This window comes from Syngnathus leptorhynchus, chromosome 17, assembly GCF_054491065.1.
Source record: "Syngnathus leptorhynchus isolate UIUO chromosome 17, UIUO_Slep, whole genome shotgun sequence".
Taxonomy (NCBI): domain Eukaryota; kingdom Metazoa; phylum Chordata; class Actinopteri; order Syngnathiformes; family Syngnathidae; genus Syngnathus; species Syngnathus leptorhynchus.
Window position 1 is genome coordinate 6,924,457 of NC_141211.1, and position 17,522 is coordinate 6,941,978.

The 17,522-nt window shown below is 43.7% G+C and overlaps 1 protein-coding gene across 2 annotated transcripts; it reads left to right on the forward strand.

The window, feature by feature from the left end:
* The first annotated feature begins 708 nt into the window (after positions 1-708).
* Positions 709-15,625, forward strand: LOC147043495 (uncharacterized). Of its 2 annotated transcripts, none has more exons than XM_085936391.1 (8): positions 709-817; positions 2,407-2,867; positions 5,751-5,895; positions 5,992-6,091; positions 7,278-7,316; positions 7,410-7,460; positions 8,757-8,940; positions 13,350-15,625. In XM_085936391.1, exons 2-8 carry the CDS (start codon positions 2,696-2,698, stop codon positions 13,571-13,573), a joined length of 915 nt encoding a protein of 304 aa, XP_085792517.1. In that variant the 5' UTR covers positions 709-817; positions 2,407-2,695; the 3' UTR covers positions 13,574-15,625. The 2 variants fall into 2 exon arrangements, with proteins under 2 accessions (XP_085792517.1, XP_085792516.1); XM_085936390.1 differs by lacking the exon at positions 709-817 and adding an exon at positions 1,275-1,878.
* Positions 15,626-17,522: the final 1,897 nt, after the last annotated feature.

The following is a 17,522-nucleotide window of genomic DNA, read 5'->3' on the forward strand; positions in this document are numbered from 1 at the left end:
ATGTTTGATTTTGATGTAGTATTTGTCCACACTGTCTGACATTTGCATCAATACTAATGACTAAAGCTTAATTTTACAGCCTTAAAAATGCGAAATTGGTGACAAAACACCTGACAATTACCTGTGTTGTTGTCTTATAGATAATTCTAGTACTGTATGTGTCATAACAGGCTGTAAAATAAAGCATTGATCTCTGATCCTCATGATGTTGCTACTTTCATTCTTGTGCAAAAACATTTGGAGACCCAACAGAACATGCAGCGTTGTAAATTGTAAACTAGCACAAAGAATTTTACGGTCCATGCTTCAATTATAACTGGAGTTGCACACACCACTCAAATATCATTTACATTTCCCCTCAAGGAGGTTAATTGTGGCATGAAGAAGTAAAAGTATTGCACCAGTATAAGATGCTCTTGAGGTGATTTCAGTTATGCAAAATTTCCAATATCAACTTTGCTCCTGAGCGAGAAGATTAATTCGACCAAAATATTGTTATATTTCATTGGCATGGGCTAATTGTTTTTATAATAACATTCGAATGACAGAAAACGCTCTATTAAAATTCTCCACGTCTTTGCTCCTGCAATCTGTTCAGCAGCATGCTTTGTCTTTTAAGGTGACGTAATTCAAATCGACTTTCCTCACGTTGGCCGCTAGAGAGCGCTGTTTGTTCATAAATGACGGACAAGAAATGTTGAGCAATCAAGAAGCGACTACCCAATCAAGTAACGTGATTGGATTGACCAGCATCGCCTAATATTGTGGTGTAGAACATCTCTATCACACGCAAGATGTTGGTGAGATACTCTTCGAGGTGAGTTTAATTACACTTAAGTAATAACGAATGCGTCGACTGCCATTTTGATTTGCACAAGCAAGGTAGTCAAATTGTATGCTCAACTTGCTCGCAGTTTAGTGGGTTGGACGTTCAGAATTTTTGCTCTGATCTCTCTTTTGGAGTTTGTAAATATTTCACGTGCTTGTGCGTTTTCCACGGCTTTCTTCTCCGTTCCAAAAGCATGCGCATTAGATTAATTGGGTGTTGTGACGTAGGTGTTGCGTGTGAATGGTTGGTTGTGTGTGATATTTAAGTGATGTGAATGGCTGGTGACCAGTCCAGGGTGTGTCCCACCTCTCGCTTAAAGTCATCTGAGAAAAGCTCCAGCTCACCGGTGATTTCCTAGCAATAAACCTTAAATAAAATGCCAACCTGTCAATATTTGTTACCCCTTTTGCCTCTTTGGGGCCACCGTTATTTCACTCGTTCACGCCGATGCGGAAGTAAATCAAAACAATCCCATGCCGGACTACCGGTGTTTATTTAATTATTAATTTTATCCACATTACATTTGTTTGGGCCGTTGTGCACAAATGTCTCTACTTGTCTACACATTCTTATACATAAAAACATAAAAGTTCAGTCAGAGAGGGAAGGAAATAGCTGTTTCCGGACATTCGTTACCGCATAACGTTAGAGCCCCTTAAAAGAGGGCATCGATCTGAAAGTCCTCGTTTTCAGCTTTTTGCATTATTATAAATACATTTTAAAGTCATGATTAATACTAATATCCATTGCATTAAGGTTTGATGTTTTACATAATTGCATGGGTTTTAATTTAAAAACGTGACGTCGACGACTGAGGAGCAATTAAGTCAATTGAGACAGACAGACAGACAGACAGACAGACAGACAGACAGACTGAGAAAAATAAGACAGTTGAGAGAGAGAGAGAGAGGCGGTTACAAGGAAGGAGGGAGGGACATCATGGAATGCTGTGATGTCATCAGCCAGTCATACACAAAGACAAGGAGGCTCTCTTGACTCTCAGCTTACTTAGCATACTCTTACTGTGGAGCAGCTGTCTACATCCTACTGTGAGTACCTCAACAAACTCTATTTGAGCTTCTCTTTTTGTCTGTTCCTTCCTGCTTTCTTGTTCTCCTTTCCTGGGTTTGCATGTATGCACACAAACCTGATTTACTCGACACCATCTGGGCTCTGCCGGTTCTCTGCCTTGAGACAGGCTTCCTTTCCCACAAAGTGTGTTGTTGCTGGGGTGGTAGCCATTGTTTGCTTCCTTGCAGTTGCTGGGATTTGGAGGGGGGTGGACTGATTCCATTCAATGCTCTTGCAAGGAGTAAATGACATGCTCCTTCCATTTTTTTCAAGTCAAAACTTGATTCGAAAAAGTAGTTTCTTGCGGAACCTTCGGTGCGAATGGCGCTTGGTTATGGGAAGGGGAAGAAGGGAGTTTTTTTGTTGATGACAGAAGCAGTTCCATTCCTAAAGAGTCTCCTCCCATTCTGGGCTGAGTCTTGTCAGTTTGGATTTAAACTCTTGTAACTGACTGGAATTTGACGTCAAGAAGTCTTGTCTGTTTTTTTTTCTTCATTTTTTTACAGATGTTCCGATGATGACAGAAAATTGACGTCTCATCGTGTGGAAGAAACTATCCAAAAATAAGAGCGAACTTATGCTGTCTTCTTTAAATGAAAAAGTGAGGATGATTGCTTGCCTTGAGTAAAAGTTCATCCAGATGACCATCCCTCAGGATTTTGGCACATCAAGATATTTTAAGAGCATGAAACTATAAAGGCACCTCTGGAAGGAGAAACTACCTCCCTGCACCTCCTAAACCAGGTGCAACTCCAACGTTGACCCTCTGTCGAAGCTGTCAACGCTACCGCCACAATGCTGCAGCAGATTCTAAAAGACATGTACATCGACCCCGATGTACTGGAGGCGCTCAACGAGGACCAGAAAAAGACGCTGTTCCTGAAGATGCGCGAGGAGCAGGTGCGGCGATGGAAAGAGCGTGAGGAGAAACTGGAGCGAGAAGGCGAGAGGACAAAGCCCAAAAAAGGTAAGAAAAACTCTAGAATTCTGCCAATACAGATATTATGCATTCAAAAACACTATTCGTTTAAAGCCCACTGAAAGCTCAAAAAACACCAATCGGCCCCACTTTTTGTTGTTTACAATCCAAAACAGTTTTCAGCCAATTACTCGAGTAGTCCGAGAGCTGCGGTACACAACCTATGCATTGGCCATGACACGTTGCATGCATTGAGCTCATGTTCGCTCGCTGTCATCTCAACAGCTGTTTGCCAACTCAGGCATGCTGTTTATCCCGATTCCATTTGGCCAGTTTAAAGTTTCTTCCCCAGACAAACTTAACTCGGGCTTGACAAATTCCAGCTGCTTCGTATTAAATGTTCGTGAGCCCTGTCAGACATGTAGGAAAGTTGACTCATTGGCTAGAAGACCCTTTTTACGCTCGTTTATACTTTGCAGTACTGTTAAGTGGGTTAAGGCTACGATACTTACTGGAGCTTCAACATTATTCACTGTCAAAGACAAGACTCTAAACATACTCTTTTCCATTACTACTCTGCTCAAAATATTTAATCCATTAGCCAAGGATGTCAACCAAGCACTTTTGATAATCTTTTCTGTTCTTCAAAACAAAGAGAAAGGAGGAATGTGGCTTGAAGGACAGTAGTGGCTCCATTGCTAGAAACATGGCAACAAATTGGTTTTATTGGTCGTTTGGCTATGCAGGATCTACAGAAAATGACCATCTGTTCGGTCCTAAATATAAATAATAAATGATAATGTTATGTCACATCGATCAAAACTTCCCAACAACATTGGCTTTGGTTTTTGTAGTGTGTTCCTTTTATGTGAATTCCTTTTATTCTCTGATGATCAAAGCAATCCTTTATTTGTATTCATTGATTGGCAAAAAGAAATCACATAATCCTACTGCCTTTTATCAAACTGTAATATTATCTGGGAAAATGCAAAATATTTGGTACACCTCTTGTTTTACTTCCCATTGGGATTTGTAACATGAATATGTCTCTGTGGACTCTGTTTACAACTGACTTGAACCACAAAATTCGATGTGACGGGCTTTTTTTTTTTTTCTTTTTCAACAGTAGTTCTGTTGTACCGAGCGGCACATTGAGAAATCATATGTGATGGAAAATGATGAGAGAAAAAAAAAAAAAAGACTGCAAAAACCCCCACAAGCATCGCAGATGAAGTCACTTGTAATTGTTTTCTTTACGTGAATGCAATGTAGAGGAAGCAGGGGAAAACTCACGAGGCTCCCTGACTTGCTCTCAAACTGGTTTGACACACTGCAAAATCTCACCTGTCTGCATTTTTATTATGCTGAGGGAAAAAAAACGTGTGATGAGATGACGCTTGGTCATAACCAACAATGTAGAAGAGCTCACATTGAGTTCAAATGTTAAACGGGTGCAATGTTAAACTGTAATGTGAGCTGTCTCTTTGGGGCTTATAACAAAGCACGTCCTATTTATCAGCCTGGGTGCAGTGAGGAAGCACACAGCGCTTTCTTTCTGTCTTTAATGAGCAATGTTGCTCTCCGCACACTGGATGAAGACTCTAAACTGGTATCATGAAGTCCTACTCTACTCTTAATGGTGAAAATAGTGGATGGTTCACCTCTCGCACGTAACGCAGGAAGTCAGCCAATCCTTGAAACAATCAGCAGGGGGTAAAACAGGAAGTAGACAGGAAAAGTATGTGTTTGAAACACAAAAGACCAAATTCTGCTTAGACTTGCGGGGGAAGCTTAGCTTCATTTACATGCGCATAGGGGAGCAAAAGTTTCATGCTGTCTTTGGGCTATTCCGGTCATGGGACTTGTGAACTACAGTGAGACGTTTCCCTTTTTGTGTGCTAGCTACACGATCCACAATCACATTTAAAAAAAAAAAAAAAAAAAAAATAGAAAAGATCGTACTTTGTCTTACTATGTGATCAACTTTTTTTTTTTACTTTCAATTTCTCTTGGTACAGTAATTTACTTAACCGCACAGTCATCAGATAGTCACGTGCATAGTTTTTAACTTCACAATTGTAAAATGAGCTGGTGTGCACTCTTTGCAACCAAGAAGTATGTAGATTTCTTTTTCTTGTCTTGCACTTTGGCTTTGCCACTTGGTGCTCAGCATTCTTCAAGTCACTTGGCAACTTTCTGCAGGGGGCTCAGGAAAGGAAGCCATTTCAAAACAGACAAATTCGGATTATATGTGGATTGCAAGGTGGCCAGTATAGAGGTCATCTCTAAGCAACCACATTTAGAGACTGAACATTAAAGGGATGAGTACTCATGCCTGTGGGACTCCGCAAGTAATTTACCATAATCAGAACAGGTATCATTGCCACAAAGTGTGTCTTCTCTGAAAGACCAAAATCAAAAACAAAATGCTAAGCTTTCATAACCAAGGCAGTCATTGTCATTTCCAGCAAGAGCTCAAATTTCCCATGCAGCTTCTATGAATAAGGTGCATTGCAGCTGTCAGTCTAGTATGTGTCTTGTTTGTCAAGCTTTATTCTGACAATCGTGTTTTCATAGTGCTCCCCGTATGCCCAGCTGGAATGTGTTCCACGGGGTAGGCTGGCAAAACAAGTTCACCATGACAGAGTCATTGGAAGCCAGCCAACACTTACGCTGTCATACCTGCGTCACCGTTACTGAGAGCGCTTACGTCAGCACCCGACCGTACAATTGTTTGACAGCTAAAAGGAAGTGCACCTCTTAATCTCTCTTCAAGTTTTGGAAATCAAAATGAGTGGGAGTCAGGAATGAGTGATGTTTTTAATTCCATCATGAAAGATTGTATTATTTCTGTACCATGCATGACAGTTCTTGCCATTTTGTGTGAGGGGCTTTGTCTGTTTACTCAAATGTTGTCTTATTTCCTCACAGCCAACAGCAAGAATGTCAGCTGGCTGCTAGGTCGCGACGGAGATGTGGCAGTCATCGTGATCGGGGAAATGGACGAGTTGAGTTCCAAATTCATATGCTCAGGATTGGCAGAAAAGAAGGCCCCCTGTCCACAGAACAACACATTGTAAGATACTTATATACAATGTCTAGAGGGGTTGTTTATATTTGACTCTAGGCAAGATTGAAGCAGGATTATCAATTCTCAAATGATCTGTTACAGCAATCAAAGCATGTTAAAGACCAGAATAAATTCAGACATCACGGCTGAGAGAGAAAATCTTCCTTCTCTGACACAACCTGGAATTTCCTTGAATTTGAAGGTATGTAAAGAATGAAATAATTGTGGCTGTGAGAGAAGCAAAGAAAAAAGTCTTCATGGATGCTCTGACCCTGAAAATAAATTCTTAGTCTGAATCAAACGGAAAATAAACACAAATATGTTCCGTCGCCGCTGCTCAAAACATAATGTTGACATTGAAAAATCGCATCGCTTCCAATCAGATTTTCTTTTCAAAACTAACATCCCCCACTGCAAAAAGTCCCGCATGCCATTTTTATCTCTGTGACATAATGGGCTCTTGTGAAGCAGCAATTTAGCCTGGCCGCAAATACATAGTAAAAAAACAAAACGGTTCATGACCCGGTGGAAATTTAGTTTGTGCTTTTTGTAAAGCTCCTGATTTTGGAGTGGCTGGTTGTTGCGTTTGTGCTGGTATCGGTTCTCTTTTCACCTTAACTGGCAAAAAAAAAAAAAAGTGTCCCATTACATGTTCCTTTATCTTGGGCATGCAGTCAAGGCCTTTGAGACCTTTTCTGCTGGCCTAATCCGAATAGAATTGTATTGATTTATATCCTCAAGTCTGTTATATCCATTTCAGTGTGCACCTTAGCCTTTACGAGCTATTTCTTTTCCAACAAAATTTCAGCTGGTTTGTCTTACCATGGAAATGTAATTTGTCCAAAACCCTCAAACCCCTTTGAAATAGCCGTTTCGTTTTCAACGCTTTTTACCTTCACGAAGGCGTCAAGGTGAACTTTTCAAGAAAAACTGGACATTGTGAGGACAGGCCAGCTGGCTGTCTTATTGCAACTCGTAAAAGGATTTATTTGTCACTCCCAGAGGAGCTTTTTGACTTGCTCTTTGACAACCCAACACAGCTAAAAAAAGAGGATGGATTTTGTCTTATAAATAAGAAGCATCTCTGGTGAGTATGATGCATTTTATAGAAAATGTTTCGTAAAACTATAACATAATACTTATTGTAAACTGCGATAGTGGCGTATAGCAGTTTGGAGTTGATGCGAGAAACTTTTTCTTGCTTTAGTAACTAATTGTATTCCTCAAATATGTGAATTGCCTCAGTTTGTCCTTCATGCAATATGTAGTTATAATGTTTTTATATTGTAATTATTATTTTGCGACATGATAGTGGTGGATTTAAGAGGTGCAATAGGTCATTTGAAGTGCTCACATCTAAATGGAGTTTTGTTTTTTTGTCCTACTAGGCCAAATGTGAGGAGACGAGCACTTTACACCCCCTGGCGGTGAGTTGGAGAATTGACCTGATGTCATTGTGAGTCCAGTGCTTGGATTGCGTCATTGCCAACCCTCGTGTAATGTCTTTGTTGCACCCACAGGTGTCAGTGAGTGAGCATTCATCAGCGTCAGCGTCCACAACTGCACCTAAGGTACTTGATGATAAACGCACACAGTTTAAAGCTCTTAAGATCTTAATGTTTATGACCATTTGTTATTTATGTTGGGAATTTATTTGAAAAAGACTCTAATGGGGTCGTATCATTTTGATTTCCTTGTGAGTAACGGGAAAGTGTGGTTAAGCCAGTGGCTATTTTGCATATCACCTTTCCCACAGCATTCCTCTTTTCACGCATTGAGCTCTAAAAAGAGTCCTTCGTAGCTTTCTGCATTTGGAGGAGTTGAACTCAACCGCTAGCCCAAGCTTGGGGAGCATGACTTTTGCCCTACAACACTTTTTAATGTTGCATGCAAATGTGTGCAGGTGACACACGCATCGATACACATATAGACACACACAGGCAGGAGAAGCTGAAGGAGAAGTGGCGAGACGGGATATTTGGGCCGCCCAAGAACAGATGGTTGATGAACTTGATCAGGGAATTAGAGGGACGCGTCACTCGCAGATGGATGGGATTGCGGAAACATCCCCAGAGGTTTTTGGGGCGAGTCGGAACAGGATTTTTTTTCTTTTGCTAACCACAGAAGCAAACTCTCTCATTTGTTCCTCAACCCTTGCTGATGCATTTATTATGAACACTGAAGGAGACAAGAGTTTGGCCAACCTCAAATTCATAGTGGAACTTACCTTTTTTTTTTTTTTTTTTTTTTTTCTTATCCCGAATGACAAAACTTTGTCCTCATATGACCTCGGTGAATTATAAAGGAGATATTTAAGTAAAATTTTAACAGGCTTTCAAATATTTAGTAAAGCTACTTGCTCTTTGATGGAGGCTTCCGGAAAGAAAATTGATCGCTAAAATTAGGTTTACTGCGATGAATTGTGTAAGCACCTTTTAATTTTGATGACGCATGAAGTGCAGCAGTTCTTATTTTGTTCTTATTGTCAACTCAAGACCGCATTTAGCCATGTTACATGCATAAAAACAAAAGTGGGTTAGACTGCTTCAGTTGCTTCCGCAAATTTGTCCATCTGATTAAAAGGCGAGGGAGCAAAATTGTTGATTAAACTGGCGCAAGATGATCGAAAGATGAGCGCGCCCGCTTGATATCCAAGTCTGCTCACAATTTTCTTCCCACACATAATTAAAGCCTTAATCAGCGGTCATCCAACTGTTTGTGTCCTTACCGTCCGTGTGCGCTCATTATTGGAGAAAAGGGCAATTTGACGAGTCATCGCAGTGACACTGATTCGACTGTACGTGAATTAGCTGTCAACACTTGTCATCCTCCAACTTTTTTTCTGATCTTTTTTCCCCCCTCTACAGGAAGAGAAGCCCAGGCTTCCCAGGAGAACCAACGCAGTCATTGTGAGGCCGGCCACCGCAAACGTGGCGCCGCGACCCGTCAACGCGAGACCCGAGATCGCAAATCTGAGGCAAGCCAGCGCGGCGCCATCCGAGATGACGGCGGCTTCACGGGACTTGATTCAGGAGTCACAGCAAGTCAAAGGTGAGTGAGCATTGCATCATGGGAAAGGGCAGCCGGGGTCAAGATTGTGAGCACTGGAGGGGTTCTCAAGACCTTGCAATGAACCGCGACCCGTCAGACGTTTAATCATAATATTAGGTGGGCAGAGTCCAGTTGCATCTCAAATGATCTTTCCCCACTGAAAAGACTGAGTATGCACTTTATGGAAACTCATACTCATTGACTACAATAATTACATAAACGTCATGCAGATACAAAGACAAATTTAACCACTACCGTATGTGATAGTAGTATTAGTCATTTTTTCTAAAGAGGATAAAGAATATATGCCTGTGAGTATTGTTAGGTTTCTGCTCAAATATCCAATGCTTTGCAATTATGTAAAGAAAAAAGATTACACATAGATGAATAAAGTCATCATAGCTTGTCACGCCGAACAGCCAAACGTTCTAAGGTGTTCTGATTCACATTCTCGGAGGATATGCTCGATGGTCTGGGCGTCCTCTCCACCATGCAATTGGTTGGACTGTTTTGGCTTGGATTGGTCACCTTACGGGTTAACAGGGTCACGACGAGAACGTTCCTAACTTGACCCCAAGTTAAATGATCACAAATATTATTTTTATATTTAGCTAACATGTAGTTCTTAAATTTTGAAGATTTATGATGACAAAAATACTTCAAAATATAAGATAGACATTTATCAACATGTCCGCCACAGTGGCGTTTTAATCCATTTCTAATCAGACAAGCGGATGAAAAGTGAGCTTGCATTTACGACGTAACACCGCAACAACACCATGGTTCCGACCGGAGGTGTAAAGCGAAAGCCGCCTGCGCAAAGGTTTGCCGTAATGCAGCCAGAGAAGGATTTATTTCCAGCTAATGTGCCGGCCAAATAGTACCTCAGCCTCCCGGAATCTTTATGGAGTGGCAAGTCAATCCGGACCCGCCTGGAGGGAGAAAAAGCGAATAGGACTTGTGATTTGTGATATTTCCGAGCACGCTTTTTTTGGGGGCTGGGTGTTGTCATGGCTTTGCACGTTTAGATTCACTACGAGAAATTGTAATTGCGGTGGGATTTGTGGGTGAATGTTGAGAGCTGGCACTCAACTGAACAGACAAAGTGAATTGAGGAGCCACGCTTTTAATAGCGGTCCTTCGATCCCCTGTAAGAAAAAATGACATTCTTGCATTTCTCCCATTGCCCCAATAAAAAAAAAAAAAATCGTAGATAGTGTGATGAAAGGCTCTTAACTGTCCATAGATATGTTTGACGTTTATTTGTGACCTGTGATTGGCTGGCAATTTATTCAAAGTGGACCGATAGCTCCTTTTTTACAAACTTTATCTTTGAACAGCAGTAAAAAGGCAAACAATTTGAAAACAATTCTGACTGTCAATTTGAAATTAGCACCATCCAGTGGAAGATAATGATACTGTAGCTAAAAAAAAAAAAGTCCAGTTTGTATTTCTATTACTAGATCCCTCTGCTGGAGGAATACTCATCCCTAAACTTCTCTGGACAGCAGACACTGGAATCGCTGAAAGGCTCAGACAGAGATGTCTGCTATTCATAACACATTGGCTTTTCAAGTGTGTGTGGAAAAAAAAAAAAGAAGAATTCCTGGGAAAATGATATTTACAAAAAAATATTACGTATTTATGAAACGGAGTTTACAGATATTTACGAAACTAAAACCAACTCATGACATAAAAAGAATCATGACAGTCCAAAAAAAAAAATTGTCTGGACGCATATTTAGAAGAGCTTAGAAGAACAGCTGCCGACTGGAGGTGGTAGACACGCGTCCGACACAGAGCCGGATGAACGTCTCCACTCCGGACAGGGAATACTGAACGAGAAGCCTGTCCTTGACAATGACAGGAAGCTCGTTCCAAGGGGAAGAGGTGGCCGACAACGCTCAATGCCTCAGCTGTTTGTGTTTGCATGCGGGTCGTGACAACCGTTCCTGTTTCCTCAGAGCAGGAAGTGTGACCTGTCACGTGAGCCACCAGTGTCAAAAGACGCCGGGGACAAACAAATAACACTCGTACCACCCTACCACAGGGACAGAATAAACTCGACGACATCATTTTAGGTTTTATGCTGCAAAAGTATTCAAACACTTTCCTTTATTTAACACCAAAAGGTGTGATTTTGAATCCACTCACATGAGCAAAAGTATCAGAACACGTGTTTTGTCGTCCAGTTGAGATGATTCTCGGATTAGTCAACATCACTTCTCAGTCTTTTGGTTCCCCCCCCGCAAGCACAATATGACGTTTTAACACCCCGAATGTTTGCGCTTTCGCGTGGAAAGCAATTATCACTGTCACACTGACGTCTCCGCACCGTGTTATGTTCAACAATTAGCCATGTGTTAGTGTTTGCCCTAAAAGAATTCATTTTGAGCATCTGTAGCGGCTAATCTTTGTACCGTACATGTATGTGCGTGCGTGTGCATTAGTGTTTATAACACCCCCCCCTCGCTCGCTCGCTCGCTCTCTCTCTCTCTCTATCAGCGGGGTCGGCTTTCCTCTCTTCTCTCCTCACCTTCAGAGGGAAGGACGCACATTCCTGCGCCGCTTCCCGACTCTAGCCCTGGGCGACGCTCAGCCCCGTGCTGATAAGTGACAGGGGCCCCAGTGGCGTGCACACACACACACACACACACTCACACACACACTCTGCCCTTCTGTCCACAGACGTGCTGCTCGGGAATTCTGCCCTCTGCCCCACTTCTGCCTCCCCCACCTCCTTCCTCTCTGCCTCGCTCGCTCTCTTGACGAGGGGTCTTTAAAGAGATAGATTGGTCTTTAATTTCAGCGCCAGTCTGGTCAGTGGCGCTGTAGCCCAACGCCTCCAGCACGCACGCACGCACGCACGCCCGCACGCCCACCCTCACCCACTCACCGCCGTCCCCTTGTCCCCCGGTGTACAAAGGAGTGAGAGATCTCATTTGGAGATTCAGTAATCAATCTTCGCTGGTTTGAAATAGATATTTGGGTTCGTTTAAGAGTTGTTCTTAAAATTCCGGCGTTTCTTGTGTTATTTGTTGACTGCATTCAAGAATGGTGCATACTGGGTGTGATTTCATTATTTTGTCACCTTACTTGACGCTAAAAAAACACAAACTCCTTCTTGCTGTCTGCCTCGGTGTTTATTAAGTATTCCACTCAGACCTGCGCCAAGGCTCCGAGCACAGAAAACACACTCTGACCGCCACTCAGTGTGTGTATGTGTGTGTGTGTGTGTGCATATCCGCGTGTGCGTCCGCCTTGTGCGCTCGCTGCGTGCCTGAATGTGTGTCAGCCTCAATTGCTGGAGCCTGCCCAAGGTTTCCGTGGTGACTGCACAACACAACGAGACAATCAGGGGCAGGCCCACGCGGCGCGGCGAGAGGACATTAACACAGGAACTGGGGGGTGGGGTCAGAGGTCAGCGGGGAGGGAGGCTTGAGGGGGGGGGGGCACGCAAAGCAACGAAGGTGAAGCGTGAACAACAAACAATAACGCAACCTACTTTCATGTGTTCATTTTTCAAAGCACAGGCCTGAGGAACGCTTGCGCGGTTTTAGCGTGCGTGTGCGCGTGGAGATCGGTGGCACGCCTGAGCGGATTGGCTGGTGGGGCGGGGGGGGTTCGCGTGAGGCTCGACTCGACTCGGCGTTGTTGTTGTGTGGCGTGAGAATGTGTCTCTTCATATCCCCTACCGAAGGAGACGCTTGCTTGTCGCTCTATTTTGTGTGCGTGGAGGCTGCTCGTGCACGCACGCTCGCTCGCTCGCTCGCTCGCTCTCTCACATATCTTCGTCCCCCGGGGATGACGCTAAAAATATGTGGCTCCTCAAGCCTTCTGGTGTCTGAGCAGCGTCTGTCTGCTCTCCATTGCTTCCCTCCTCCCCTCTCTTTCGCCTGTTCCTTCCATTCCTCCCTCAATTACACCCTCTCGCCAACACACTACCTCAACGAGCACACGCACGCACGCAAACTACGGCCAGCTGTGTCCCCGCTGCACTTTTATGGAGGATGACCTCTGCTCAGCCAGAGTGGGATAAAGGGAGGCGGAAAGAAAAACCAAAAAACAAACGTGGAGTGAAGAAAGATGCATGCGTGCAGTATTAGGAAAGAGGAAATGATAGAAAAGAGTTGGCGAAAGAATTCGAGCTTTAATAACAATGGTGGTGCCGTCTGAGTTTTTGTCTGCTTTTCCTTAAACATATTATTTCAACTTATTTCCACCTTGTTTTGGCGCCATCGTACTCCCGGAGGTGCTCTGGGCTGCAGAAAGTGTGGGAAAATAGCATTAGCATCCCTCCAAAGAATTGAAAGCAAAAAGTTATTCTTGCCGTATCCAGTCTCGCCATTGGTGCTCGTAATACATATATTCTTTATACTTTGAAAACAAAATGCCGTGTTTTTTTTTAGGTGACGCTGCATCGGAAGCACATAGCAGGGCATCCTCAATGAAAGTGAGCTCATCAGGGAGCACCACGCCCAGCGGTGGGCGGGGCCGAGTGGCGCAGTTGATGAAAACCTTCAGCGTGGATAGCGGTTCCAACCCCCCGCAGGCCGCCCCCCGCACCATCAAGCCCCCTCTTCCGACCAAGCCCAGCCACTTGTGCGTAGCCACCTCTTCTTCTGTCAGGTAATCCCCATGCTGACCCAAAGAATCTCAAGATAAGCCACACTGGACAAGATGAGAGCATGTGGAGTAGTCAGTGGAAGGACAACTCAACCAATGGAGACCTTTTTGTTACTTTGCCAGCACAACCAAAGCACAAGAAATTGGAAATGCTTGAACGTGTTGTGATACACTTTTCATGTGTGCTATTCTTTTTCTTCTGCGAGGTGGAATAAGGTACAGAGGGATCCTTGCTTTAATGGAGTCGCCTCACAAAGTTATTACGGCGTGTCACATGACTCCCTGCCTCAGTCAAGCCTGTTGAGGACCAATGACAGTGCCAAAAATTCTTAATACCTTCTTATTGGATCAAAACCTGGCAGGTTTGATGGTCATTGCCAAATGATCCAACTCTGCTCAGTGGTATGTCCCAGTACTATAATTAACATTTGTACAGGGTCTTTTTTTTTTTTTTAGTTTTGTTTTGTTTTTTTTAAAGTTTTTTTTATATATTGTTTATAGGGATATCTAATGGACTTTTTTTTGTTAACACGAGGCATATTGGATGTCAAGCTTGTGTGGTTGACTCTGTGGCAATAAAAAGATGTATGTAAAATTTAAACTATCTTTATTGATTATTTTTATATAATAATTATATAATGTATAATTTAGCTATATATTTAGTTATATTTATAAATTTTTAAAATTCAATGCTATAAATTAGAACACACGCTAAAATGTGTATTGCGCAAGCTTTAGAGGTCAAACTAATAAAACCTTCAAATATCACAAAATTACGTTTAGGAACGTCAAGTCTTTCATTTGAGCTAAGTGAGTTCAAAAATCCCATGTGACTTGAAAGTTTACTCCATATGGATATCCATCCATCCATTATCTGTACCGCTTTGTCCCCACGGGGGTCGCGGGCGTGCTGAAGCCTATCCCAGCCGTCATGGGGCAGTAGGCGGGGGACACCCTGAACTGGTTGCCAGCCAATTACAGGGCACACAGAGACGAACAACCATCCGCACACGCACCTAGGGGCAATTTGGAGTGCTCAATCGGCCTACCAAGCATGTTTTGGGAGGAAACCGGAGTGCCCGGAGGAAACCCACGCGGGCTCAGGGAGAACATGCAAACTCCACACAGAGAGGGTCGGAGGTGGAATCGAACCGGCACCCTCCTAACTGTGAGGCGGACGTGCTAGCCAGTGCTCCACCAAGCCGCCGCATATGGATATTTTCAGGATTTTAATATATTGTGTTTGTGAATGTGTGCACGATAGTGCTTCACACATCTGCATTCTAATTGTCGAGAGGTTCAAGATTTCCTGTGTGGACTTTGCATATTCTCCCCATGCTTGCGTGGGTTTTCTCCAGGAACTAACCATCCCTCCCACATTCCAAAAACAAAACTCACTAAATTCTCACTAAATTCTTCACAGGTGTAAATGTGAGTGTGAATATTTAGTTGTTTGTGATTGACTTGCAGCTGAATATCCATTCTGATTTCTCTGATGTCATACCTTCCTGCTCAAAACCAATTGAAGCCATGACATCTGGGCATTATTAATTTATGCGTGTATGTATGAATATTATGTCATAGGTCCATAGCACAACGCTTCTCTGAACTCATACGCAATGACCTGGATGCTTGTACAGGACCAGTGTAAAATGTAATTGGATTTACACATTCATGCCTTCATGCTTTGTTAACGCTATGCTCTTACTTGGAAATGTGTGTTAATCATCCTACCTACTAATGTTGGCAAATTGATGCCCCCCCCCCCCCGCCCATGACGTAAGTACCGTTGCCTGCAGTAGAATTGAGTGGCCTTGACTTCATATGAATCTTGCAAAATGCATCAACCTTTGCATCCCAAATAATGGAAATCACATCGAAGAGGTTATTCATTAGCGTGAAAATGTTTTTTTCTGGGGGGCTAAAACTCATTTGGGAATCTAGCATGAGTCACGCTTTGTTTGCATTAGCTGTATTTTTGTGAATTTGTAATGTGAAGTTGCCACTTTCGAGCGCCTCGTTGTCAGCTGCGAGTGTGTGCATATAAGTGAGAGAGTGAGATTAAAAAAAATATTCCAATATGAAAGCCTGCATGTTGATGTGTCCTCTTTAGAGTGCCTCATTGTTGCAGCATGGAAAAGCTCTGCAATAAACCTAGTCGGACATATTCCAATCACTAAAGGCTTCAAAGCGATATTTTCTTTCCAGCTCAAGCATTTGTGTGGGCATAAAACAGTTGACAGCTGAGCGTGGCGTGGTTTCAGTGCATTCTGTGGGTACACCCAAAATCCAGAACGGAGAGAACTGCTTGATTTTTCCCAATTTAGAGAGAATAACCCCACACAGCATGGTCAGGGCCGAGATTCAATCCAGCACCTTGCGACTATAAGACCAATGTGCTAACCACTTACTCACCATGTCGCCCCGTTAAATTTTGAACAACTGATTTATTGAGCTTTCATATTCCCCATTAAGGAAACGTAGTCAAATGTCCATCCCTAATTGACATTGAGTAATAGTACGCCTCATTTTCTAGCAGCACACGTCATGTTCCTCCACAGTCAGGCTGCACTATTGGAAAAGTACTCAAGTAACCGAGCCGCCACGTCTGTCGCCCCGAAAAAGCCAAACAATGGCCGTGGCTGTTCTCTGACGTGCGGAGACGTCGTGGACTTGTTTCCAGGAGATATCTGTGGCCCGTCCCTCAGCAGCCCTCCCCTCCACACCGACACACTAGCCCTCTTCATCGCACACCGAGCCAGGCCGTTGCTGTCGTCAGGGCCCTCCGGAGGGAGATTAAAAAAAAAAAAGACGCTGTTGTTGTCTCCTCGCACAGGAGACGAACGTCTGCTTCTCCGTTTTTTTTCCCCTTCACGCTCACAGATGGGCGAATGAAGGGAAGAGAAGAAAGCGAGGGATGAGAGCGGGGATAAAAAAAATAAAAAAAAAAAGCAAGCGTGGTGAAAAGAAATAAAAGCCTCGCTGCTTGCTGTGGCGTTCCAGCACACCGTCAATAACCCCCCCACACACCCTACCCCCGCCCCCTCCGCCCCGCCCCTGGGGGCAAGGGCCATGTGATACGGAGAGCATGCGGGCACAGCTTCACCCCGAGGCGGAACGAACGGGGGCCCTGCTGTGTCTCTCCTGCATGATTAATCTGGCTGAGGGGCAGGAGGACTGCCACAGCCCCGCCCGCATTAACTCCATGCTCACCAGGGCCGCCGCGTCAACGCACACATTCGCAGTGCGCCCACGCTTGCACATACTAATGCAAGACGTACCGCCCCGACTTTCCTACGAGGCTTCATCCGCATCCTGGCCCCATTAACTTTAACTGTATTTGTCTTTTGCCAAGGGCGGCGTCTCACATTTACGCAGCAGCGTGACTCTAATCCTCGAGAATGTCGCCCGAGCGCAAAGCGTCCCGACGCCAGGGTCGGTCCTCTCATGTGACTTCCGTCTCCCCGGCAACGTTATGAAATCTTCCCGGGTGCCAGGGTGTCATAGAGAAAATGTGGCTTAGGCCTCAGTCTGGCATGTGACGGCCACATTTTCAAATCACGCTGACAGCTACGCTGGCTGGGACAGCGGCCTTGTCACATTGTAGAACTAGGCTAAGGGAGATGCCCTTAACATTCAAAAAATTAGGCACACCTGGAAAATGTATGTAAATCACATACAAATAATGTCATTTAAATTACATTCAAGCAGGGGCGGAGCTTCATAGTGACAATTTTGCCGTGTCAATCTAATTTAAAGGCCCATGGCCTTCACAAGTACAAGTGCTAATTGGACCGTTTCTTTAACCAATCAGATTCCAAATTTGCCCTCATACAACATCAGCGTTATTCCATCTTCTGATTGGTTGGTCAAAGCAAAACCTGTTGAAGCCAAATTCAACTGGCAAAACGCCTTCCTGGAATCATATCTTTCTGAATCAGCATCTCTCGTCAGAT